At 48.2% G+C, this 25,758-nt stretch overlaps 1 protein-coding gene across 8 annotated transcripts in view; it reads right to left on the reverse strand.

Annotated features, from left to right (window-relative positions):
* Positions 1-25,758, reverse strand: part of ZNF185 (zinc finger protein 185 with LIM domain) — a 67,278-nt gene that overhangs the window by 4,792 nt on the left and 36,728 nt on the right. For 7 of the 8 annotated variants that reach the window (XM_062183842.1, XM_062183845.1, XM_062183840.1 and 4 more), the window contains 6 exons: positions 22,575-22,775; positions 14,270-14,470; positions 10,274-10,384; positions 9,842-9,922; positions 5,736-5,807; positions 2,480-2,582 (listed from right to left, as the gene is read on the reverse strand). In XM_062183842.1, coding sequence (XP_062039826.1) covers positions 2,480-2,582; positions 5,736-5,807; positions 9,842-9,922; positions 10,274-10,384; positions 14,270-14,470; positions 22,575-22,775 — 769 coding nt within the window. The remainder of the gene's footprint in view (positions 1-2,479; positions 2,583-5,735; positions 5,808-9,841; positions 9,923-10,273; positions 10,385-14,269; positions 14,471-22,574; positions 22,776-25,758) is intronic. The other variant, XM_062183847.1, reaches the window with a different exon arrangement.

The following is a 25,758-nucleotide window of genomic DNA, read 5'->3' on the forward strand; positions in this document are numbered from 1 at the left end:
CCTCCTATTTCCACATGTATAGATAGATGGGAGATCTGCCATGAGCCAGTAGCAGTTCCCTTTGTCCAGCATCCAGAAAATAACCCCATGCATCCCTTCACCCCTGACTGTAGACTTGCCTCCCTCACAAAGTCTTCCCAGAGCTACTGCCTGCTCTGAATGCACCCTCCCCAGATGCTTTGTAATGTGAGACCAGATGCACTTAGAGTAGCTTAGGTCTCAGGTGCCTCTCCTGCTGCTCAGTGTTTCATAGGAGTGCTCTGTAATTAAGGGTATAACTCAAAGTCTCCAAAAGATTCTAGGGCTTTTCATGGAAATCTAATCAGAAGAAAAGTGTTCTCTGTCACACCACCTGTCAGATCTTTAAGGGAAAGAATATATCCTACCTGGAGTACACAAATACAACTGGCCCTCAAATGAGTCCCTCTTGCCCCTGCTTTTAAAAAAAAAATATTTCTTTGAAAGGCAGAGTTAGAGATGAAAATATGAGAACAGAGAGAGAGAGAGATCTTCCATCTGTGGTTCACTCCCCAAATGTCTGTAACAGTTGAGACTGGGCCAGGCTGAAGCCAGGAGCAGGCAGTGGCTTAATCCACTGCATCACAACACTGGCCCTAACCCTTTTCCCCCTTCTCATCACAGTGTTCTGCTGCTCTCTATGCCACCCCCTGTTGTCTCTCCCCTGCGCTCTGCTGCACTCTCACTCCATCAAACTCACCTGGAAAAGTTTCCACCATGGCAAATGCAAGTCTCTCTGCTTCACTCCCAACCCGGACAATGTCTGGGGAATAGCACAAACCCCTGTTGCCCAGTCTCAGTAGGAGTGCATGAGCATTCACCCAAAGTGGGAACTGCACAGCTTCTCCACCCACCTTCCCACTCTCAGAGGCAATACTTCATACCCTCACCTCAAACACTCCTCTCCTCTCACTTATACACCAAGAAAACAGAAGCAACTACTGAAGAAATTCTTCATTCTTTACCACCCAACCTGGGACCTTCACTGTACGTGATGTACACACTCAGCACTTCCCATCCCTGCCACATGGAAACCAGTACCCACATGTCTCCTACTTAAGGCCACTGTGCTGTTTACCATTAGCCTTTCTCCTGCACCATCAATTTGCTCTCCACTGTATTGTTCCCATCAGCATAAACACGTGTTACAGCATCTCCTTCCCACTCCCTGCTTATTGTGCTCTCCTAGAAGATCATCCAGACTTGCTGACTCCATTTCCACATGTCCCAGTATCTTGAGTCCACTCCAGCCAGGCTTTGGTCCCCATCGCTCCACCAAGACAGTGCTTACTGAAAACAGGGACCACGATGCTGCAAAATTCAGTGGTCCATTTCCCATCTTCACCCTATTTATGTCTTGACAACCTCAGGGTGGTCACAGGGTGACCACTGCAGCCCTTCTTAAGAAATCATGTCACTTGGCTTCTGCAGCATTACACTCTCCATTACTTCTCAGCCTCCTTTGTAGACTGCTCCTGCCAACCTCAAAATGCTAGAAAGGACATAGGGTTTATTCTCAGCCCTCCTCTCCACACACTCACACCCTAGATGAACTCATCTGCTCCCACAGCTTGGGAAAAATGTATATCCAGAGGAATCCCAGGCCTGGTCTTCTCCTGGGACGTCAAATTTACATGCATCTGGCTATGTGACCTCCACACTTGGGTCTCCCCAAGGCATTCTTTAGCTGTCTACACTTTCACTCTTGAAAACATATCCAAATATGCTCCCCTTCAGTTCCTTTCATGGCACTGAACAGGATCAGCATTCTTCCAGTTAATGGCTTAAGCCCCAAACCTTGGGATCTCCTATGATTGCATTCATTCTCTCATAATGTCAGCATTATTTTATTTAAAAAAAAAATCACCCAGCCACCATTTTGCCAACACTGCTGCCAATTCCCTAATCAAGTGATCATTTTCTGTAGTTTCATCTACCACAACAGCCTCCTCACTGGTGCCCCCCACTCCAGTCTCTCCTTATTAAGAGACTTTTTATTAAGCATGAATTGAATCATGCTACTCTCCTATCCTCTGTAGTTTCCAGCTGCATTTACAGTAAAATCCAAGCTCTGTGTCCTCCAAAAGCTACATGATGATGCACCCCTAGCTCTCTCTGAGCTTATCTCCTACCAGCCATCCCCTCAATAAGGCCATTCCAGTCATGCAAAGTACAACAGTCTATGATTCTGCCTCAACTGTGTGCACTAGCTGGCCCTCAGCTGGAACAGTCTTTCCCCAGAAAACAGCTTTTCTCTCCCTTGTGGTACTAAGCACATGGAATCACCAATGTTTATTCCCTCCCTTGAACTTGGGAATACATTCAGCTCTCAGAACTGTGAAGCCTCTGAGATCATGCACAATTATATATGGAGACCAAGTCTCTTCCACAGTCTCCAAATCCCTGAGCCTGCTGAGCTCTGCAGCATGAGGTTCTAAGCAGGACCGACTCTGTTCCTTACCTTAAAACAGTATTCGTGGCAGCAGATGCCAAGATGTTCTAAGGTAATCTTTGGACAGTCTCGGATCTCACAGCTGCAGTAATTACAGATCCCTCCAGATGTTCTGCAAAATGAAAATCAAGAACCCAGCGGTCAGGCAAACAGATTTCCACTATGATGCAGCCAGAGCTAGTTTTGCTGTCAGATCCCCAGTCTGCCATCTTTCTTGTAGTATACAACTGGCAGCAGTGATTTTTTAAAAGATTTATTTTATTTATTTAAAAGACAGAGTTACAGAGAGAGGTCTTCCATCTATTGGTTCACTCCCCAAATAGCCGCAATAGCCAGAGCTGAGCTGATCCAAAGCAAGGGCCAGGAGCTTCTTCTTGGTCTCCCATGCGGATGCAGGGACCTAAGGACCTGGGCCATCTTCTACTGTTTTCCCAGGCCACAGCAGAGAGCTGGATCTGAAATGGAGCAGCCGGGACTTGAACCAGCATCCATATGGGGTGCTGGCTCTGCAGGCGGTGGCTTTAACCCGGTGCGCCACAGTGCTGCCCCAGCAGCAGAGTTTTGATCAGACTTGTTCTCAGTCTGATGTAGACTTCTGCATTATTTCCAAAATCAAACATGAATTTTTGCTCCAGTCACTCTTTTTTTTAAAGATTTATTTATTTGAAAGTCAGAATTACACTGAGAAAGAAGAACAGGCAGAGAGAGAGAGAGAGAGAGAGAGAGAGAGAGAGAGAGAGAGAGGTCTTCCATCCGCCAGTTCACTCCCCAATTGGCTGCAACAGCCGGAGCTGTGCCAATTTGAAGCCAGGAGCCTCCTCCAGTCTCCCATGTGGGTGCAGGGGCCCAGGGACTTGGGCCATCCTCTCCTGCTTTCCCAGGCCATAGCAGAGAGCTGGATCAGAAGAGAGCAGCCAAGACTCGAACCAATGCCCATATGAGATGCCAGTACTGCAGGCGGCGGCTTTACTTGCTACACCACAGCACCAGTCCTGCTCTAGTCACTATTATAGTACAAGGGAACGCTCTGACATGGCCTTTATTCCAGGCAGCTTGTCTCTCCCTGCCCCTCCACCAGGGCCTGCTATCCTCTAGAGCAGGAATACCAATGCCTTCTCTCACAGGAGATATGCCATCATATGCCCTAGCTGACCCTGTCTTAATGGTCTTCTCTTCATGCCTGGAACCACAAAGCCCTGGCCCTTCTGTCCCTACATTCTTGGATCCATACTGCCCTTTGTCCACCCAAAGAGCCTGCTTGGATTTTACGTTGAAGTCCTGGGTTGACCATCTCTCCAGTTCTAGGATTCCTGCTTTTGTCCCTAGGAATCAATTCTGCTTTTCCTCTTCAGATAGGGTCTTCTCAAAGTGTCTGCTTTCCCTGATCCAAATCAAGGATACTACCTTCCAGATATGTGAATCTGTTTCTGACAGGAGCAGTGGTGGTGTAACCAATCTGATTACCATGGGGATCTTGGGTTCACCCTAACATCCTCATGCTGGCTTAGAGCTCCCTCAAAAGCAGCATTGCTAAAAGCTCTTGTGCTCAGGGTGAGCATTTGGTGCAGTGGTTAAGTTACTGCCTGGGACACCTGGAACCCATATTGCAGTGTCTGGTTCAAGTCCTAGTTCCTCTGTTTCTGATCCAGTTTCCTGCTAATACATACCCTGGAAGGCAGCAGGTGATGGCTCAAATACTAGTGTGCCTGCCACCCACATGGGAAACTCAGATGGAGTTTATGGTTCGTGGCTTCAGCTAGGCCCATCCCCAGCTGTTGCAGCCATTTGGGGAGTGAAACCAGTGGGTGGAAGGGCTCAGTGTCTCCCTCCCCTCCCCTTCCATCCCTTCCCCTCCTCTCCCCTCTCCTCTCTTCTCTTCTCTTCCTCTCTCCCTCCCTCCCTCCTTTTCTCTGCCTTTCAAATAAAAATGTTAAAAATAAAGACTTTTAAAAAGACATCCTTCTGGGGCCAGCACTGTGGCATAGTGGGTAATACTGCCATCTGTGGTGCTGGCATGGCATATGGGCACCAGTTTGAGTCCTGGCTGCTTCACTTCCGATCCAGCTCTCTGCTATGGCCTGGGAAAGCAGTAGATGATGGCCCAAGTGCTTGGGCCCCTGCACCCATGTGGAGACCAGGAAGAAGCTCCTGGCTCCTGGCTTCAGATTGGTGCAGCTCCATCTGTTGTGGCCATTTGGTGAGTGAACTGGCAGATGGAAGATCTCTTCCCCCTCCCCTGTCTCTCCCTCTCTCTGTAACTGCCTTTCAAATAAATAAATAAATAAATAGATCTTTAAGAAAGAAAAAGATACCCTCCCAAAAAGACTCCTGCACTCAGTGAAGATCTGTTTGTCTCAATATTTTACCACCACCCATCTGAGCTCACATTCTCTGTGCATACAATGTGTGTAAGTGCAGGTGACTGGTGTTGCCCTTAGAAAGTCCATTTCCTTTCTCCAAGCTCAGCAATCCATTAGTAATGCTTGATTCTGGATTTAGTAGTTGTGCCATGAGGACAGAGTCCCCAGGGTAAGTGATCTTGCATACACTGGAAGTGGATGCCTCTTTTCCTTTGCTCTAGTATAACTGGGTGGATCATGGTTGTCTGACCAATCTTGCCTTTCTGCTAAGACTTTATGTGGTGATGTGTGGCCTCTTGGGATCTGGTTGCTTCTGCAGTCATAATGGAAGGGACCTCCTTGGCCCCATCAGCTCACCTGCCTCTATATCTGAATGCCCTTGGAGAAGTCAGAGCCTTAACTAACTAACTCCCGACTCAGCTCATTCAGTGTAACTTGTGTGAATTAAGTCTCTCAAATGCTTTTCTCTCCTGTTCCAACAATCCAACAATTTTAAAATAGAAATCTGTCATGAGGTTCATCTCCTGAGGACAGAATTATGGCACAGCAGGTTAAGCTGCCACCTGCGAAGCTAGCATTGTATATGAGTGCTGGGGTGAATCCCAGCTAATCCACTTCCAATCCAGCTCCCAGCATAAGCCCAAGTAGGCAGCAGGGGCTCCTAAATGCTTGGGCCCCTACCATCCACATGGGAGACCTGGAGAAAGCTCCTGGCTCCTGGCTTTGGCCTGGACCAGCTCTGGCTGTTGAGGCCATTTAAGAAATAAACCAGGGAGTGCAAGATTCTCTCTCCTTTCTTATAAACAGTTCATTTAAAAAAATTGCAAACAGATCAGACACTGCAAAGTTATATACAAAAGCAAAGAGACTTAGCATGGCAATTTTCCTTAAGAAAGCAGACATACCTCTCAGAGTACAGAGTGCTGTCATATGGGGGTTTCTTCTCCATGTCAAATGAGTCATCAGTGCTGCTGATGCTGCAGGAGTGTGATGATGGGAGAGAGCAGAGTAGAAGATGAGAGTCATGCATGAGGGCACACTTTTCTTTGTGCCACAAGGTGAGACATGATTCTATACCACGGAGTGGCACTTGGTGCATACAGAGTGATGCTAAGGAAACATAATTCTCATGGAGAAGAGCTCATCCTCAGAGGATGAACAAGACACATGGTGGTGAGGGAGATGACAGGGGCAGGGGACTAGGATTCCTGAAACTGTATTACCAGGAAGACCCTCAGTTTCCAGGGAAGGGTAATAAACTAGCTACAATCTCTGGGTCTCTGTTAGTGAAGCTGTCATTCCCCCAGTAGAAATGTAGCAGCTCCATAAGGTAGCCAGCAGAATTGCTACTACAAGGTTGGGTGACCTGCAAAGGTTACACTGGGAAGAAGGGGTGAGTCAGCATTTCAACCCAGGTCCCAGTTCCTTCTAAGAATTAAGCTTATAGTTAAACTTTCAGGAAGATAAAGTAAAAGGGCAAAATATGAGCCAGTGTTGTGATGTGGCAGATATGGTAGTGGTTTACATCCCAGCTGCTCCACTTCCGATCCAGCTCTCTGCTATGTCCTGGGAAAGCAGTGGAAGATGGCCCAAGTCCCTGGGCCCCTGAAACCGCATGGGAGACCTGGAGAAGGCTCCTGGCTCCTGGCTTTGGATAGGCCCAGCTCCAACTGCTGCAGCCATTTGGGGAGTGAACCAGTGGATGGAAGACCTCTCTCTCTCTCTCTCTCTCTCTCTCTCTCTCTCTCTCTGCCTCTCTCTGTAACTCTGCCTTTCCAATAAATAAATAAACCATAATAAAAAGGGAAAGGGAGGCAAAACACAACAGGATAAGCAATCCTCACTGCTCGACAAAGCAAGTCCACTTTTTTTAAATAATACATGTTTTGACTGAATGTTCAGTTCAATTGTAAAATGAATGGAATTGTCAGAGTCTAAGCATTAACAGCATTAACTAAATTTTTTAAAAAGATTTATGTATTTGAATGGCAGAGTGACAGAGAAGGAGAGACAGAGAGAGAGAGATTTCATCTACTGGTTCACTCCCCAAATGGCCACAATGGCCAGGGCTAGGCTAGCTGAAACCAGGAGCCAGGAACTCCATCTGAGTCTCCCACATGGGTGACATGGCCATCTTCTACTGCTTTCTCATGTGCATTAGTGAGGATCTAGATCAGAAGTGGAGCAGCTAGGACTTGAACCGTTGCTCCGATGTGGGATGCGGGTATTGCAAGGGCTGGCTTAAACTGCAGTACCACAATGCTGGCCCTGTAAGCATTAAATCTTACAAAGTGGTGGGACTGGGAGAAGAAAACCCTGAGGATGGATACAGCTCAGTTAAGCAGCTGTCAGACAGCTGCCATAGGTGTGCCAGAGGCTTCACAGAAATTATTTCTAATCTCAAAACCTAATCAAAGAAAACCTAGAGAGAGAAAATAGATGAGTTGGGGGAGGCTGATAAGAGGTATAGGGTTGTTGTAGGGGCAATGAAATGTTCTGGAAATGGATACTGGTGGTGGTGGCACACCTATGTGAATATACCCAAATTCACCAAATGATAAGTGTGAAACGCAACTCAATAAAGCTGTTGAGAAAAACTACCTTAAAAGGTTATAGATGAGAAAACAGGCTTAGAGAAGTTGAGACTGTTGCCCAACAGTGGGAGGTGTCAGCAAAAACATCAACTGAAGGACCTGTTTCAGTGTGGGTATCCAGTATACTTCCATCTGGCATGAAGCAGCAGATGAAGACGTGATCAGTAAGAAGCTACATGTGGGGTCAGTGTTGTGGTGCGGCAGGTTAAGCCACCACTTGTAATGCTGGCATTTCTTGCTGGAGTGCCAGTTGGAGTCCCACCCACTACACTTCGAATCCAGCTCCCTGCTAATGTACCTGGGAAAGCAGCAGCTTTGGCCTGGCCCAGCCCCGACTGTTGCTTGCATTTGGGCAATGAACCAATGGATGGAAGCTCTCTTTCTCTGCCCCTCATTCTCTATCACTCTGCTTTTGAAATAAATGAATGAATCAGTGAATGAATGAATGAATAAATAAATAAATTTAAAAGAAAAAGAAATTACCGTGGCCAGTGTTGTGGCATAGCAGATAAAGCTGCTGCCTGTGAACAGGCATACGATATGGGCACCGGTTCAAATCCTAGCTGCTTCACTTCCAATCTAGCTCCCTGATAATCAACCTGGGAAAGCAGCAGAAGATGGCCCAAGTGCTTGGAACCCTGAACCTGTGTGGGAGACCCAGAGGAAACTCCTGACTCCTGGCTTTGGATCTGCCCAGCTCCGGCTGTTTCAGCCATTTGCAGAGTGAACCAATGGATGGAAGATCTCTCTCTCTCTCTCTCTCTCTCTCTCTCTCTCTCTCAACTCTTCCTTTTAATATTTCCTGAATTGATGTTTCCCTCTTCTCACCATGGAGAACAAAGCTGGTGCTGTGTTTGCCTCCCAGTTCCTGGTATAAATGGCATCTTGGGGGGCTGGCATTGTGGCATAATGGGTACAGCCCCCATCTACAACACTGGCATCCCATATAGGTGAGATTCATGTCCTGGCTGCTCCACTTCTGATCCAGCTTCCTGCTAATGCACCTGGGAAGGCACCCGAGGATGACCCAAGGGCTTGGGCCCTTGTAGCCACATGGAAGGCCTGGAGGAAGCTCCTGCATCCTGGCTTCAGCCTGGCCCAGCCCTAGCTGTTGCGGCCATTTGGGGAGTGAACCATTAGATAGAAGACTGAATCAATCTCTCTCTCTCTCTCTCTCTCTCTCTCTCTCTGTAACTCTGCCTTTCAAATAAATAAAATAAACTTTTAAAAAAAGAAAAGAAGTTACATGTGTATCAGGAATTGTTGTCACATGTGTGTTGAAACAAGACTGCCCAGCATGATGGAAAGAGTAGGGGGTTGACAAGAGGATCCCTATGATCTGCAGTGGGATATATTAACAGTTTTCTTTTTTTAAAAAAATGTATTCCCATCACTTTTTTTAAAAAAATTTACTTATTTATTTGAAAAGCAGAGACAGAGAGAAGGAGAAGGAGAAGGAGAGAGAGACCAAGAAAGACCGAGAGAGATCTTCCATACACTGGTTCACTCCCCAAGTGACCGAAACAGCCAGAGCTGGGCCAGACTGAAAGACTGGAGATTCTTCTGGGTCTTCCACATGGATTCAGGGGCCCAAGCACTTGGGCCATCTCCCACTGCTTTCCAAGGTGCATTAGCAGGGAGCTAGATTGGAAGTGGAGCAGCTGAGACTTGAACTGGAGTCCTTATGGATGCTGGCACCACAGGAGGGGGCCTAACCTATGCCACAGTGCTGGCCCCTAATTAACAGCTCTTGAAAAAAAAATGATGCTCTTGGAATTTCACAACAGACAGCAACAGGGGATGGTGTTGTGTCACCATGGGTAAAGCTGCCACCTGCAACATCAGCATCCCATATGGACACCAGTTTGTGTCCCAGCTGTTCCACTTCTGATGCAGCTCCCCACTACTGGCCTGAGAAAAGCAGCGGAGGATGGCCTAAGTACATGGGTTCCTGCCACCTACTTGGGAGACCCAGATGAAATTTCTAGCTCCTGGCTTCAGCCTGGCGAAGCCCTGGCCATTGCAGTCATCTAGGGAGTGAACCAGAGGATAGAAGATTCATTCTCCTCCCCACCCACTCTTATTTTCCCTCTCCTTCTTTCTGTAACACTGCTTTTCAAATAAATTTTTTAAAATCTTAAAAAAAAGACAGCAACAAAGACAAGCAGAAAAGGATTCCATGGGAAATGGGGTACAGGATGACTTGACCATGAAAGAAGAAAGCAAAAGTACCCAGTTAGGTAGAAACAGCTGAAAATGCATAAATCACATCAGCATGCAATTATGTTACTCACTCATTCAACAAACATGATCTACAACCTGTCTTGAACCAAGACCTGGATGACAAAGGAACGAGGACAACATGGAGCCTGGCAGGAGAAGGCCATGACCTGGATGTCTCTGGGGCTTTCTCTTACCTGCCATAGCGGGAAGATGCTGGCTTTCTGGAAGACACTTCACTAGCATTCATGTATTCCTTCATGAAGACAATTCCTTGGCTGTGGAAGGAGCACAGCAGAACAAAAAGAGGTACACTAGAAGAATCCAGGGGACTGGCCTTGGCCCAGAGGAAGGGTCCAGGACTAAGGGGACCCCAGGCTGCTATGAAGTAACTGAGGGTACTCTGGCAAGGCCTACAGCAGAGGTATCTGTAGTGTTTTGAGCCCTAGAAAAAGGGGGAGTTCAGACTGGAGGCATTAAGACTGCACTTATATGGCCCTTGGCCAAAAGGCTGCCAAGGAGTTGAGTGAGGCATTACAAGGAAGCTGAGTCATTGACCTCCAGAAAGGACACAGGAAAGCCCCTGTGCCCAGAGAACATCTCCGAGGGTGCCAGGTATCCCTTCTTACGTGGTTGAGCTGGAGTCCAATTCACTGGGGGGAGCTGGAACATAAATGTGAGGCTGTTCAGAGGCGGCAGTGACAGTAACAGTGACCATGCAACTTGAAGGGCTTCTCACCCTGTGAAGAATGTAGAGGAGGTGAACTGGTTAACAGGGAGAGCTGGGGGCCAGCGCCGTAGCTCATTTGGTTAATCCTCCACCTGTGGTGCCGGCATCCCATATGGGTGTCGAGTTCTAGTCCCAGCTGCTCCTCTTCCAGTCCAGCTCTCTGCTGTGGCCCAGGAAGGCAGTGGAGGGTGGCCCAAGTGCTTGGGCACCTGCACCCGCATGGGAGACCAGGAAGAAGCACCTGGCTCCTGGCTTTGGATCGGTGCAGCGCCAGCCATAGCGGCCATTTGGGGAGTGAACCAACGGAGGGAAGACCCATCTCTCTGTCTCTCTCTCTCTCTCTCTCTCTCTCTCACTGTCTAACTCTATCTGTCAACAAATAAAAAAAAGAAGAGAAAAAAAAAACATGGAGAGCTGACATCTTCCAGGGTTTTCTGGGTCTAATCCCAAGCCTGCCCTTTCAAAGCATTTAAAATGCCAGAACCATCCCTGTGGCGTAGAAGGTTAAGCCTCCGCCTGTGATGCTGGCATCCCATAGCAGCACTGGCATGCATCTCAACTGTTCCACTCCCAATAAAGCTCCTTGCTAATGCACCTGGGAAAGCGACGCATGGAGGTTCAGCAAAACCATGAGACCTGTCAGTTTCCTGCCTCTGCTGGTAGTGGATGCCTTCCAGAATATGCTGCATCTGATTTCTCTTCTCCTCAACACAAAAGTTCATTTGACCCTCTGCCTGTTTGCCTTGTCTTCTTCAGAGAGTCCTCTGCAGGATGGGAGTCAGGGCAGCGATGGAGTATGGCCCAAGTGCTTGAGCCCCTGCACCCTGGTGGGAGTCTTGGAAGAAGCTCCTGACTCCTGGCTTCGACTGGCTCAACCCTGGCTGTTGCAGCCATTTGGAGAGTGATCAGTGGATGGAATTCCTCTCTGACTCTCCTTCTCTAAGTCTGCCATTCAAATAAATAAAGTAATTTTTAAAAAGAAGAATGCCAGTGTTTTATAATGATGCCTGCAAATCACCCAGAGATCAACTCATGGAATACCTTGTTTTACAGGTAAGAAAACCTAGGCTGGGGGTGGGGTGGAGACATGGTCCAGGGCCTCATGTCAGACTCTGATCTTCCAGTATCTGCTGAGAACTCTTGACTGCGGCCAGGAGCCTCCCTCCGAGTGGAGTCAGGGAGCTTTCAGATATGTGACAGGAGGGGGAAGAATTACAAGACACAGCTTGGCTCACCTCCTCACTGGATAGGACAGTGCCTCACTAAGACCCCCCACCATCACCGACACAGCCCTGACTCCCATCCTGCAGAGAACTCTCTGAAGAAGACAAGGCAAACAGGCAGAGGGTCAAATGAATTTTTGTGTTGAGGAGAAGAGAAATCAGATGCAGCATATTCTGGAAGGCATCCACTACCAGCAGAGGCAGGAAACTGACAGGTCTCATGGTTTTGCTGAACCTCCATGCTTTGGTCACAATGCATGGCCCTTGGTCTGGAATCTGATCTTTGAGGCATCTTACAAGGCCTTCCTTTGGCTAAGCCCTTTACTGGCTCTCACTGTGCCTCCCCCACTCACAAACCCTATACTCACAAACCCTATACTCACTACTGCAGTTGCCCACTGCACTTGAGGGCATTCTGTTGGGCACCAGCACTGACCACCCTGTGTAACTTCCAGCTCACATCTGTCCAACCTCTAGTAGTCTTGGGCTACCACTATGGACACACAATACAGCCCTGGGCTGATTTGAGCTTCTCTCCAACATGCTGCCACTCAGGTCTGCACATGGTTGCCTCCATCTGGTGCAGGCTCTAAGGTATCACTCCCTTGTTAAAGAATCCAGTGCCCAAGACCCCAGCCAGTATAAGAGTGGGGAGGGGGGCCGGCACTGTGGCGTAGTGGTTAAAGCCCTGGCCTGCAGTGCTGGCATCCCAAATGGGCACCGGTTTGAGTCAGCTGCTCCACTTCTGATCCAGCTCTCTGCTGTGGCCTGGGAAAGCAGTAGAAGACGGCCCAAGTCCTTGGGCCCCAGTACCCACATGAGAGACCTGGAAGAAGTTCCTGGCTCCTGGCTACGGATCAGCGCAGCTCCGGCCGTTGCGGCCATCTGGGGAGCGAACCAGTGGATGGAAGATTCTCTCTCTCTGCCTCACCTTTCTCTGTGTAACTCTGACTTTCAAATAAATAAATCTTTAAAAAAAAAGAGTTGGGAGGGAAAAGAACAATAATGACCTAGAACCCGACTAGTTGCCCTGCTCACAGTCTTAATCTACGTCTTCTCATTTGCAGCTCAAGCTCAAGCCATACTAACTGACGTGAAGATCGCCTGGATGTGCCGAGCTCTGTCATGCCTTTACAGACTTGCCACTGTGGGCTGGGTGAGACAGCCTGCCTCAATATACTCTCTCGCCATTTCTCTATTCCCCTGTCACCCTGGGATTCAGGAAAGTGCCATGGAGATGAAGAAGGGGCCCCTGGGAAGCTGGAAAGACAGATGGAACATGAAATGCAGAGCCAAGGAATGAAAGGATTGAGCATGAGAGGAAGGCAATGAGATCGTCTGCTGACCGAACACCTAGCAAGGATCAGGCATCCTTGGATCCATGTCCAGCAGAATAGTCAAGGGGAGAGAAGAACTGAAAGGGCGAGGTAAAAACAGATCTCAGGATGATCCTGCCCCCTCCCAGGACTACCATGGGAGTAACAGGAGCCCTCCAACAGTCCCCATCCCTTGTACAATAACATCTCACCTCCTTCCCAATTGCCTTCTCTCCCTAACCTTCCAGGCCCTACAAAACCCAGCTCCTGGCCCCTCCTCAACTCATTTCCATCTGCCAACCATCCTAGCTACATTACCCTCTGCCTGGGTGCCCCTCTATCAGAGTACCAACTTCTTTTGGTTGTAAGGCAGTTTCCATAGCCCAGTAATTGACAGCATAGGCTCTGGGCTCTGACTTCCCAGGGACTAATCCCTGTTAAGCCATTTCCTGAAACCAAGAGATATTAAGAGGCTAGAGGTCACAGCAAGGCAGGTAAGGGGACAAGAAAAAACAGTCACAAGGTGCCAGAAATGAGGGAATCTGGAAAATGATAAGTCCTGAAGGCACAAAAGCCAATGGATGACCTCCTAGGGATGAATGCTGAGTCTGGGCGCCAGATATGATCCAACAATTCCAACTTTCCATGGGCTTTTAGAAACAAAAATTGACAGAATGCTTCAAGATGGTGTATAATCTTATACTAGATTGATTGTAAAAATACACCTTCAAAACTCACGGCTGTTTTAAAATGTGACAAAAATATTGCACAAATTCACTAGGTCTTCAAACTTGGGAACTTCTGAGAGCTACTGCAAACAGGATTTGGTGGGTCAGTGCTGTCCAGTACTGCCTTGCTCCTTGGCTTCGCTCAGAAAACTCACAGCCCCTGGTTCTTCAGGCTACTGCTGCCAGTCTCTTGCAACTACTGCCCAACCTTAGGTCACTATGGCGGAGATGAGTTATTGCCCAAATACCGCCCTTGTATGGCCATCCTGCACACAGTGCCAGAGGAACTGATCTTCCCTCTAGCAACTTTTAATTATGCTCCTCAGAGATGGTTCGTGCCTGTGAGTGACAAAAGAACCCATACCCTTCCCTCAGACCAGGTTTTCTCTGCACTTGCCCTGCGTTGGGCTTGCTCCAAAAGAGTTGATGCCATGATCCACAACTGAAACTTATGATGACCTATCCCTGCGATGCTCCCATCTGCTCTGCAGCTCTACGGCTTATTACCAGTCACACTTACACAGTGCAGTGGGCATGCCTAGCTTGTGGTGGGCTTGTCCTGGGTTGTAACCCCTGGCCAAAAACCCTGGCTCCATCAGGCAGGAGTCCAGTGCAGCTTGGCCCTTACCTGCTGGCACAGCCCTCCGGTTCAGGTTCAAGGAGCTTCTCGGGTGCCCTGGGGCTGCCCTGCTGCTCTGGGACGCTGGGATCTGCAGGTTGCTGAGCGGGTGCAGTTGGGTCACCACGGCCTTCTCTCAGGGCTCCAGGCCTCTCCTGCCAGGCTTCTCCCACCTTGGTGGCCACACTGTTCTCACCACCAGCCACGGCGCTGAGGAAGAATGAACACCCTTATGGAGAGAGTGCCCTGAGACTCGTCCCTGCTCACCCAGCGCACGCCAGCTGGCACCTCCCACAGGCATGGAGGGGTTCACCTCCCGGGTGGTGGGGCTGAGAGCAGCAGCCAGGTACGGACCACACACCCTGGGGAGCAGTTCGTGTCCTCTTCAGAGGACCTCAGTATCACTGCTTTCTTCTTGCTGAAAAAGGCAAGGTACACTTGATGAATTAAGGAAGTGTTAAAAGACAAAGTCTTCTTGCTGGAAAAACATTGGCATTCCTTTTCCGCTCAGTCCATTGCCATCCCCTTTTCCGTCCTTACCCGCCTCCAGCCCACCTGCCCCCTTAAAAAGGCCTGAGTCATCCAGTACTGTAGATCGTCCTATACTCGGCCAGGCGCAGAAGGCGTTTGTCCGTGTGGAAAGGGGTTTCTCCCCTAGACTACCCTGTAAGGATAGCAGGGGGAGAAAGCCGAGGAGCAAGTCCATAGCGGCGGCGGGATTCCCAAATCAGCAGTGGACTTCACAAAGAGGGGGAAGGGCCGTGAAACCGAAGTTTGCAGGGCGGGTCTGAAGAGGAGCAGCCGGGCCCATTTGTGATCCTCGCGCACCACCTCGCGGCCAGTGTGGGCAAGGCAGCAGCAGAACCCAAGCCAACACCCATCATAGCCCGGATAACCATTTTGTTGGTTGACGGTCTAATTTCCCAAAGGGCACGGACGCCCTAGCTGATGGTTGTAGGAAATGGCGGCGTGCGCAGGCGCACTAACTACAGTCATACGCGGTGCTAGACGCAGGATCCCGGCGTGCGCTCATGCAGACGGATTGCTGCAGCCACTTTGTTTTCCGAGCTAGGAAGTCATCTTCTTTATTGCAAGATTTATTGTTATGAGTTTATATAGTTTTCATCTCATTTTTACAGATGGTAACGCTGGGTTAAGGACCCACTTGCAGCTAATAAATGATAGGATGCAACATCCCTTTTTGCCCCCATCGCTAAACTTGATCTTGTGACCGTTGCTACACTGACAGACACACTAACACTTACTGTAGTAAGTAGGCCTTATGGTGGGGTGGAAGCAGACACCAGGGTTCATCAGTTAAATGTACCATTTAAAAGGCTGGCACTGTGGCTTAGCGGGTAAAGCCAATGCCTGCAATGCCAGCATCCTATAAGGGAACCAGTTCCAGTCCCAGCTGCTCCATTTCCAATCCAGCTCTCTGCTATGTCCTGGGAAAGCAGTAGAAGATAGCCCAAGTGCTTGGGCCCCTGCACCCATGTGGGAGACCTGGAAGAAGCTCCTGGCTCCTGGCTTTGGATCGGCACAGCTCCAGCCATTGAGGCCATCTGGGGAGTGGACCAGCAGATGGAAGACCTCTCTCTCTCTCTCTCTCTGGGGAGTGGACCAGCAGATGGAAGACCTCTCTCTCTCTCTCTCTCTCTGCCTTTCAATTAAACAAATACATCTTTTAAAAACAAATGTCGCATTTAAAGCAAAAGTCCCTTTCAACTTCAGGCTCCCATAGCACCCCCACACGGTCTTTTCCCCTTCCACCCACCCAACTCTATAGAAAGAGCTCTCTGCACTCACTCTTGTTACCGTTTCATTCTCGTTTTAGCATTCAACATTCCACAGAAACTGTTAGTGCTTCTCTGAAAATCTGTGCTGGACCCCTGCCCTTCCCCCATATGATCTTACAACACATCTTGCACACCATAATGTGCCTACTTATCAGAGGCTTGGGTGTCCTGGCATTGTCTAAGTGCTATAGAAGTTTATATGGACTATCAATTTCTGTACTTCTTTGAGGGGGTACCAAAATGTTGTGCGGGAGGGACAGCTCTTTTTTTTTGCCCTTCCATGGCAGCACACTAGCTGGCCTCCTGCCCCTCTGGCCATTCCTTACCCTTGTCTTTTGACAGGTTTCTCTTGTTTTGGCCTACTTACTAATATGGATGTTCCTATGGGGTTGCAACACCCACATCTTCTCTTCTTACTTTATGCATGCTTCAGGAACAATATTATCCATTTATATGTCTTCCATTGCCACTGACATACACAGGACTCCCAAATGTCCTTTTTCAGTCCACACTTTGTTCCTAAATCCCAGTCCCATTTATTACAGCGTCTGCCTCCTGAGCCTCTTTTCTTTTTTTAAGATTTAACTATTTATTTGAAAGGCAGAGTTCCAGAGAGACAGAGAGACAGATCTTCCATCTGTTGGTTCATTCCCAAAAGGCCACATAGACTAGGGCTGAGCCATGCTGAAGCTAGGAGCTTCTTCCTGTCCCTGGTGCAGGGACCTAAGGACTTGGTCCATTTCCCACTGCCTTCCCAGGGACACCAGGAGGAAGCTGGATTGGAAATGGAGCAGCCGGGACTCTAACCAACACCCACATGGAATGCCAGCACCGCAGATGGCAACTTACCCACTGCACCACAGCACTGCCCCAAGACCTTACCTCTTACATGTCTCATAAGTATCACACCTAACATGCCCTGAATGTATTTTCTTATTTCCCCTGGTTGAAAGTCTAAGTGAAAGGAGATGGCATTTTTTGAGATAGAGAACACATGGGAGACGCATAACTGGTGTGCATTAATTTGTTTTATTTAGGTGAGAAAGATTGTGTTGTGAAAAATGTTTGAGACAGGCTGAAATTTGGAATACTGCAGATGTCCATAAGGCAACCCTGTGGAAGCACACTTAGGCAAACCTGCCATCATTAACAGCTGTTTCCTCTTGTTCTCCAGGAGTTTTCAGCCAGAATTGGTTACTGCCTGGGGTGTTTATAACTGTATTTCTTATACTCTCCTCTGCCTTAACCAAACTCTAGGCAGGCACCTCTCCTCCCCACATACCCCTGAACTTTGGCTTACCCTTGCTTCAGGTAGCACTAAAATGCAGAACATGCCACACTCATCAGCTCACGCTGAGGGACACATCTCCAGTCAAGCTATGCCCATCAGGTTCTCCCATGCTTGCCCAATTGCCTCTTAAAAGTAGATAATTGCTCTGCTTACCTGTCTCTTTCAGAGAAAAAAAAAAGGGTTTTTTTCTTTGCTCAATTTTATGATGCTTGTAAATTTTAAGGTTGCAGGATTATTCCTATCATAAGTCTTTCCCAGATAAAATTTTTCCTTATCTATGTCCAAAATGTATGAAGGGACAAACTAATAGTGCATGACTGATTGCTGCCTTCTTATTTCCTGGCTGTGCCCTTTGCTCCTGCTTTCTCCCTTCTCAGTTCTCTCAGTGACTCAAATCTTTTCCCTTATACAAAAGGGTCTTCACTATTGCTGTGATAAACTTTTGTTAAAGTCAAGTATTCTTTTTTTTTTAATATTTTTCCTTACAGAGTACTAGAAGGTGGGTATATTGTGTGTGTGTGTTTGTTTTTGTTTTTTTGACAGGCAGAGTTAGACAGTGAGAGAGAGACAGAAAGGTCTTCCTTCTGTTGGTTCACCCCGCAAATGGCCACTACGGCTGGCGCTGCGCCGATCTGAAGCCAGGAGCCAGGTGCTTCCTCCTGGTCTCCCATGCGGCTGCAGGGCCCAAGGACTTGGGCCATCCTCCACTGCCTTCCCGGGCCATAGCAGAGAGCTGGCCTGGAAGAGGAGTGACCGCAACAGAATCCGGCACCCCGACCGGGACTAGAACCCAGGGTGCTCGCACCACAGGCAGAGGATTAGCCAAGTGAGCACGGCGCCAGCTGAAATCAAGTATTCTTCACACAAGGAATCCTATTGGTTCTTTCAAGTAACTAAGGATTCTGTCTCACCAGCAAAGTCATCCAAGAAATCCAGCAACTTATTCTTTTTATCCCAAAAATTACATTGTTCTTCTCACCCCCAGTCATCTGAAATGACCGTTAGTAGGTTATTCAAGTTAAAGCTGGCCATTTAAAGCAACAGTGTCCCATATGCTAAGGTCTTATCTTTAGTACTGATTGCCCTATGAGTCTCTGCTGCTGGGTCATATCAATTGTCTTCATATGAAACAACAGCTGCCTGCCATGAGAAATCCATATTGTCTGGGTTTTTCAAAGATTCTAACCTTGTCAACCCAGACATTCTATTGACAAGGATTTTTCCTATCCTCCATTCACTCTCCTTCACAAGTTCTGCTGGTATCACTGCCTACATCTCAGGAAGTTCTCAGTCTGCCGCTTTCTGGCACGAAGGAAAGTGCACCCCGGCTTTCCTCCTAGTACATCCCCAGACTGGGGCTGAGGCAAGTCTTGCTACTTGGGGCTGTTAAAAGTAACTGGCCTAAAAACTCCAAAGACCACCTATCCAGAGCCATGGTATAATTCACCCTTCCCGGTGAATGGCATCTGGTCTACTAGAGATGCCATGCTAGTGGTCAAGCTCAAAGACTAGAAATAGGGGACCCAGTAGGTCTAGAAAACGGACTTGTCTAGAGCCATAGTCTAGCAGCCTCCAAAACTTGGACCCCTGAGAAGAAGTGAGGAAGGGCACTTTCATAGCGGTGCTCCCTACCTTACAAACACAGCAATATGCCAGAGCAATCTACCCAGGCCAGCCTTGTAGGAACCTCTACCTGAAAGCCTGAGCCTTGCCTATTTAAGTATGCTGCCTTGGCCCAGAATCTCCATGGACTGGGCACTTGCTTAGTCAGTTCCAGGTAGCACAGAAACATATTGGAGACAACACATAGTCTATCCAGCTGCTCCACACAGAAATGTTGCTTTCTGAATTGACATTTGCCTCTCCTTTTCTACTCCTTCAAGTCTTAGCTGTTGCCCAATTCTCAGTTTATTCTACTTATTTTATAGTTCTCTCTGTGTCCATTTTCAAAGTTACTACTAAAGTCTGGGCCCCATCATGTCTTCCATGGAAAACTGCACCCACTTCTTGGCTCTTCTCCCTGCCTCAGCTCTGCCCATCTCCAGTCCACTTTTTTCACTACCACTGTAGAGACCAATCCAAGGCACTAATCTCACCATAATCCCACCCTGTTCCTTTCTGGCTGCTTTTTGTCCTGCAAAGAAAGCCCAAAGTCTTTACTATGGTATAAGGGACTGACCTTGATCATTTATCCAACTCCTCCACCACTTCTCACCATAAACTACCCAGATCAAACCAAAGCATGCTCTCCAGTTAGTTGTGTACACTAGCAGGAGATTCCCCATACCTCCTCTTTGCCACCTGGAAAGCTTCTTCAAGAAGACCTCGTGACACTTCTGTGCAGCCTTCCGTGATTCCACAAGGATGGCCAAAGTAGATGCTCTTTCTTATATGTGCCCATTGTAACAGCATACCTCTAGGTCAGCACTTACCACTGTTGAGGGCTGTGACCTCCTTGAAGACAGGAATCAAATCTTATTTATCTACATTCCCAGTGTTTAGTATATGGCTTGCATTGTGTAGTTACTAAGTACAATTTGGTTTAATAATGGAATGCATACCTTATTAATTCAGAGCAAAAATCAGACTGTGCGCATCTGTCTACTCAATACCTGTCCTGCCTCCCCACCAACATCCAGCTCAGAAACACAACTGCCTTCTTCCTTCCCAAGGTTCTAAGACTGCACCATGACCACAGTGATCCTTCTCCTTTGGGTTTGTCCATGTCTCTTGGAACTCTGCTTACCCCACATGTAGTTCATCTCTTGAACATATAAACATGTACATGTTGCTGCCACCTCAAGGAAACCATCCCACATTCATGGCTTTATGGCTAACATTTTAGAGTTCTACACCTATGAACTACACCTCATATTTTCCACTCCCTCCAGAATCCACCATAATCCAACCACATACTTCCCTGTTAGCAAATCTCATGAGCCTATTTCAGCGTCTACAGCACATTGGAAAATTAGCTCACCCTGGTTTGGTTTCCAAACTGCAATTTTTGCAGAGTGCATTTTTTCTTGGTTATTCTATTTAGCTAAAACTTGCCTTCTCAGTACCTCTCCACAATGCCTTTTCAAGACCCTTTAGTATGGTTTTCTACAATTAGGGCCCACCTGCCTTTGTTTCTTTCTTATCTCTTCTTATTTTATATCCTTTGGTTAGGGCTTTAGGGAGAAATAATTCATCCTCTTTTCTTTTTTTTTTTTTTTCAGCTAATGGAGGTAGGTAACTCTCAGATGTACAACTCAAAAGAAAGGCTCCCTCTGCATCCCTGAAGCACACAGACCTCTCCAAGGAAACTTGTAGAGACAGAGAAGCAGGAAATATGTGTTTTATACACATTGGCTTCCAAAGAGATTCTCTGATCCACCTCTTATGCTCTTGCACTTGCCGCCTAGCAGCTGACAAGTCCCAACTCCCAAGCTCCTGGTCAGATGTTTGCTTGACTCCAGACCTGTTAATTCAATATCCCACTAGACACTGTTGCCTGCATCCCCTAAAGGCACTTCAAATTTTGTGTGGGCCAATGACCTTATCAAATCTTCATAGCAACCCCTCCATCCCTCACGCTCAGCTAGTTCCCAGCACCACCCACCCAGGCACCTAGTGCTGTAATCTGGATCAGCCTTAGCTACTGCTTTTCCCTCACTGTTACCTGTAATAACCCGGTGACACTTGTGGCCTCAAAACTGCCCCTTGTTCTACACAAGAAGTCTTCTAACAGATCACCTGCCTTGTCCTTCCATACCTCCACCCCAGGCCTGATCCTGCACAGGGCAGTGGAGGGATTGTCCTACAATTCAAGTCTCCACAGTTTCCTCTACCTGGAAGTCTTTATCCAGCATGTCCTCCAGGCAAAACCCTTCTTCACCCTTCCAAGCCCAGTTCCAACCTCACTGCACCTATAACGAAAGCTTTCCCTGGCACCATGACCACCCCTCAAAAACCAAAATAAAAACAGAACTGATCACCTCCAGCTTTGTCTAGGGGCTGCACTGATTGGAAAAGTGACCAGCAGTGACACTCAGTGTTTGTGCATTGGGCCCCTCCAGGCTTGAGACCAAGGAGTAAAAGATGTGTTGGGTACTCTTAAATTAGAAAACCTGGGAAAGGGGGCCGCTCTCTCGCCCGTCACGCACCGCACGTTCATGGGGAACCTGGCGCTAAACCATTCGTAGACGACCTGCTTCTGGGTCGGGGTTTCGTACATAGCAGAGCAGCTCCCTCGCTGCGATCTATTGAAAGTCAGCCCTCGACACAAGGGTTTGTAAAAAAAAGGAAAAAAAAAAGAATAAAAAAGAAAACAAAAAAATTTAAAAAAAATTTAAAAAAATAGAAAACCTGGCCCTAAAATAACTTTGTAGAAGAAGCCCCAGAACCATGAGGATGGATGAGTGGCCCTCCCCACAGATTCCACCATTGCTAATCTCCTTGGGCAGTGAGACTCTTAGCTCTCTCCTCTACCATTTCTACCTTGTGTAAAGAGATTTTCACTTTAATCTGCAGAAGTGACAAGTGCTTTTTGTTTGCATTCCTGGAAACGACTGAGCTATACAAGCCCACTACATTGTAATGATCTGTTGTTTCTTTAGTATTGGAACCAGCAGGTTATGTACCTTCCAGAGAACCTTGACTTGGAAACATCCCCCTGCCCCTCAACACACACCACATGATCACCTATAGTTACAGTCACTCTTACCCTGTCACTCACGTCCCACATCACTCTCTCACGCCTTCTCAATCATGCTGCTTTCCTCTCACTATGGCCTGCTCTCTGCTTTACCTTGTCATTGTCATTCTCATTCATTCTCTCTCTGTCTCTGTGTCTGTCTCTCTCTCTCTCTCTATTTTCTCTCACTTTACACACACAAAGAGCCCTCAGCCTACCTGGGATCCTGAAGTGCACCTGCACTCTACAAGAATGTCTTCCCTTCTGCCTCGTGTGTTGGGAATTAGGACAGACGCCTCCTCCTATCACTGTCCACCCCAGCTCCTTCAACAACAGGAATCCCATCCACACTGCTCCAGGTTCAGTGAGTCACCACAACTCACTCACAGGGCGGAAGCCCAAGCACCTTGCATATAATGTGTCAGAATTGGCATGGAGTGGGAGGGAAAATACCTCCCACCTGAGGTGCAACCACTGACAAGAAAAAAAAAAAAAAAAAAAAACCTGGCTCCAACAGGCAGGAGTCCAGTGCAGCTTGGCCCTTACCTGCTGGCACAGCCCTCCGGTTCAGGTTCAAGGAGCTTCTCGGGTGCCCTGGGGCTGCCCTGCCGCTCTGGGACGCTGGGATCTGCAGGTTGCTGAGCGGGTGCAGTTGGGTCACCACGGCCTTCTCTCAGGGCTCCAGGCCTCTCCTGCCAGGCTTCTCCCACCTTGGTGGCCACACTGTTCTCACCACCAGCCACGGCGCTGAGGAAGAATGAACACCCTTATGGAGAGAGTGCCCTGAGACTCGTCCCTGCTCACCCAGCGCACGCCAGCTGGCACCTCCCACAGGCATGGAGGGGTTCACCTCCCGGGTGGTGGGGCTGAGAGCAGCAGCCAGGTACGGACCACACACCCTGGGGAGCAGTTCGTGTCCTCTTCAGAGGACCTCAGTATCACTGCTTTCTTCTTGCTGAAAAAAAGAAGCAGCCTCTATTTGTAATAAAGGAAGCTCAAGACAAGAGCTGCAGGCAAGTGGATGTGATATCACCCAATAACCAAGGGGAAAACATCCCATTGGTACAGTGCCTCTCTGTTTTGCTTCCATGCTGACAGTCAGTACAGATATCATAAGTGGTATTACCCACCCTACCTGTGCCTGTAACATATACTCTCGAGCCAAACAGAGACACAGAAGGCCTAAAGAGCTCTTCTCCAAATTCTGGGAGGCAGCTGTACCGTGGACTTAATCAGAGTTCTATCCTGCCCCATGTCCTCTGTAGAAGTAAGATAATAGGGGTGTCCTCACCAAATTTTGTGACTAAAGCCAAGATTCTCCACAAAGTGCAATTTGAGGTTCACTGCAAGTTAGGGACTAATGGACTAGTAAGACTTTTTTCATCCTAGCCCTTGGTACAGGGCTACTATCATTTAGAGATGTAAGCCATCTGGGTTATGAAAAGGAAATCATAGTCAAACACCCACAGCAGGCTCACCAGTGTAATATCCTGCCAGTCTTATTCTTAGATGCTAAGTGGTTAGAGACAGGCTAGGTAATCCTGGGAGTAGCCACCACTGAGGTCTTAGAGTTTGGATTAGTTGGTTTCCCTGAAGCCCTTCCTTCTGAATGTAACTGGATTAAAGTTCTAGCACCCCAATGCCACCACTGCCAATTCCTAACACAACCACATTCTTTACACAAAGCAGAATGTCCCCATTCTACTCCTGTACTATCTCTACTCGACTCTTCCACTGTTTGACAGTGGTTGTCAGCACTGTGAAAATTGCCTAAAGTTTGGCTGCTAGTCATGAAGAAGGAATGCAAGACTGAAAGCCCACATTTGCAATCTAATAAGGAAGAAAACTGCCTGTTTTGGATATGAAGTCTGGTAATAAAAGTTTAGTGTGGGCCGGCACCGTGGCTCAATAGGCTAATCCTCCGCCTTGCGGCACCGGCACACCGGGTTCTAGTCCCCGGTCAGGGCGCCAGATTCTATCCCAGTTGCCCCTCTTCCAGGCCAGCTCTCTGCTGTGGCCAGGGAGTGCAGTGGAGGATGGCCCAAGTACTTGGGCCCTGCACCCCATGGGAGACCAGGATAAGCACCTGGCTCCTGCCATCGGATCAGCGCGGTGCGCCGGCCGCAGCGGCCATTGGAGGGTGAACCAACGGCAAAGGAAGACCTTTCTCTCTGTCTCTCTCTCACTGTCCACTCTGCCTGTCAAAAAAAAAAAAATTAAAAAAAAAAGTTTAGTGCGAAAGAGGTGACATACTTTGTTTTATTCCTGTTGGGGTTCTGCATTTAGTTTTAAGGTTTTATAGAACTGGCTTTTGACATTTATACAGCACTTTGTACCAAGAAATGTCCTACATGCTTTATATATGCAAATCCAGTTAAACCTAACAGCAATGCTATATGACAGGAGCTATTAGTTCCATTATTCTACACATGAGGACACTGAGGCAGAGAGGTGAGTAACATGCAGAAAGCCACACAGATACTAAGTGGCAGAACTTGGATTTGAATCCAAGCACCCAAGTCCATACTATTAGGGTATTATACCACTTTCCTTTGTACATGCAGGACCAAGTAAGTATAAAGCAGAATTCGTAACGTTTGGACCAGTTGAAATTAAATTCCTTTATAACCTCCGAAAAATAAGGTTCCACTGCTCTGCAGGATTTCAACCCCCCAGCCCCACCCCCACCCCCCACAATCCCTCACCACTGAATCCCAAATCCCAGGCCAGGTCTGCCCAAAGGTTAATCATGGCGGGAGGATCCGGTTGCTCTCCCCACAAGACCACACTTCCTGCCTCTGGCCAGCTCTGAAGACCAGTATACAGTGGCCAAGAGGTGTTGGTGCTAAGGCCACCTGACAAACTAGAGCAGAGAACTCTCCTTCGACTCCTTAGGGTCACTGTACTCTGCCTTCCTGTAGCCAGGGCCTGGGTGACCGGCAGTTGTCCATGCGCAGTCATCCCAAGGCCAGTGGGGCCATCATTACCCATTTCGCTATGTGACCAGGAAAAGCTTAGAGCCCTCAGGGAGGGGCCAAAAATTAGCGGCCGGGATATTTGTGGTCCTGGAGCGCCACCTCGTGGCCGATATGGGCACGGCCGCAGGAGAAGCCCTGTTGTGGCAGATCTTGTTCTGGACAGCCATTTCCCTTGACCGAAGGTCGCACTTCCCCAGAGGGCATTGCAGCCCAAGCGCGCGAATGCAGGAAATGGCGACGTGCGCAGCCGCACTCACGACAGCCGTACTCTGGTTTAGGCGCGTAGGATCCTGGCACGTACACGTACAGGCGCACAAACACCCTACCGCAGCCTCTTAAAGGCACAGGCGCATTCAGAGTCCTCCAGTCGGCAAGGACACGAGCAGGCGCACACGTTTTCTATCTCGTTAACCTCTTGCATGCCTTTTTTTTTTCCCCAAAAAAGATCGTGAACCCTCCAGAGCAAAACTACTAACATTTTGAGCCGTGTAGTTGTGGGGGCTGGGGTGGGGGCTGGGGAGGAGGACACATCATGAGATTTTTAGCAGCATCCCTGAACTCTACACTTTAGTAGCCAGCAGTACCTCCCACTTTCCGTTGCGACTACAAGATCTCCGGATATTGTTAGCTCTCCTGTTAGCGGGGTGGGAAAGTCCAGAAGATGCCCGTGGTTCAAACCCAAACAAATCAGGAAAAATTTTTTAATACTTCCTGGGTGATTTTTCAAATGTAGCAGGAGTCAAGACGCAATG

Source organism: Lepus europaeus, chromosome X (genome assembly GCF_033115175.1).
Source record: "Lepus europaeus isolate LE1 chromosome X, mLepTim1.pri, whole genome shotgun sequence".
Classification (NCBI taxonomy): Eukaryota; Metazoa; Chordata; class Mammalia; order Lagomorpha; family Leporidae; genus Lepus; species Lepus europaeus.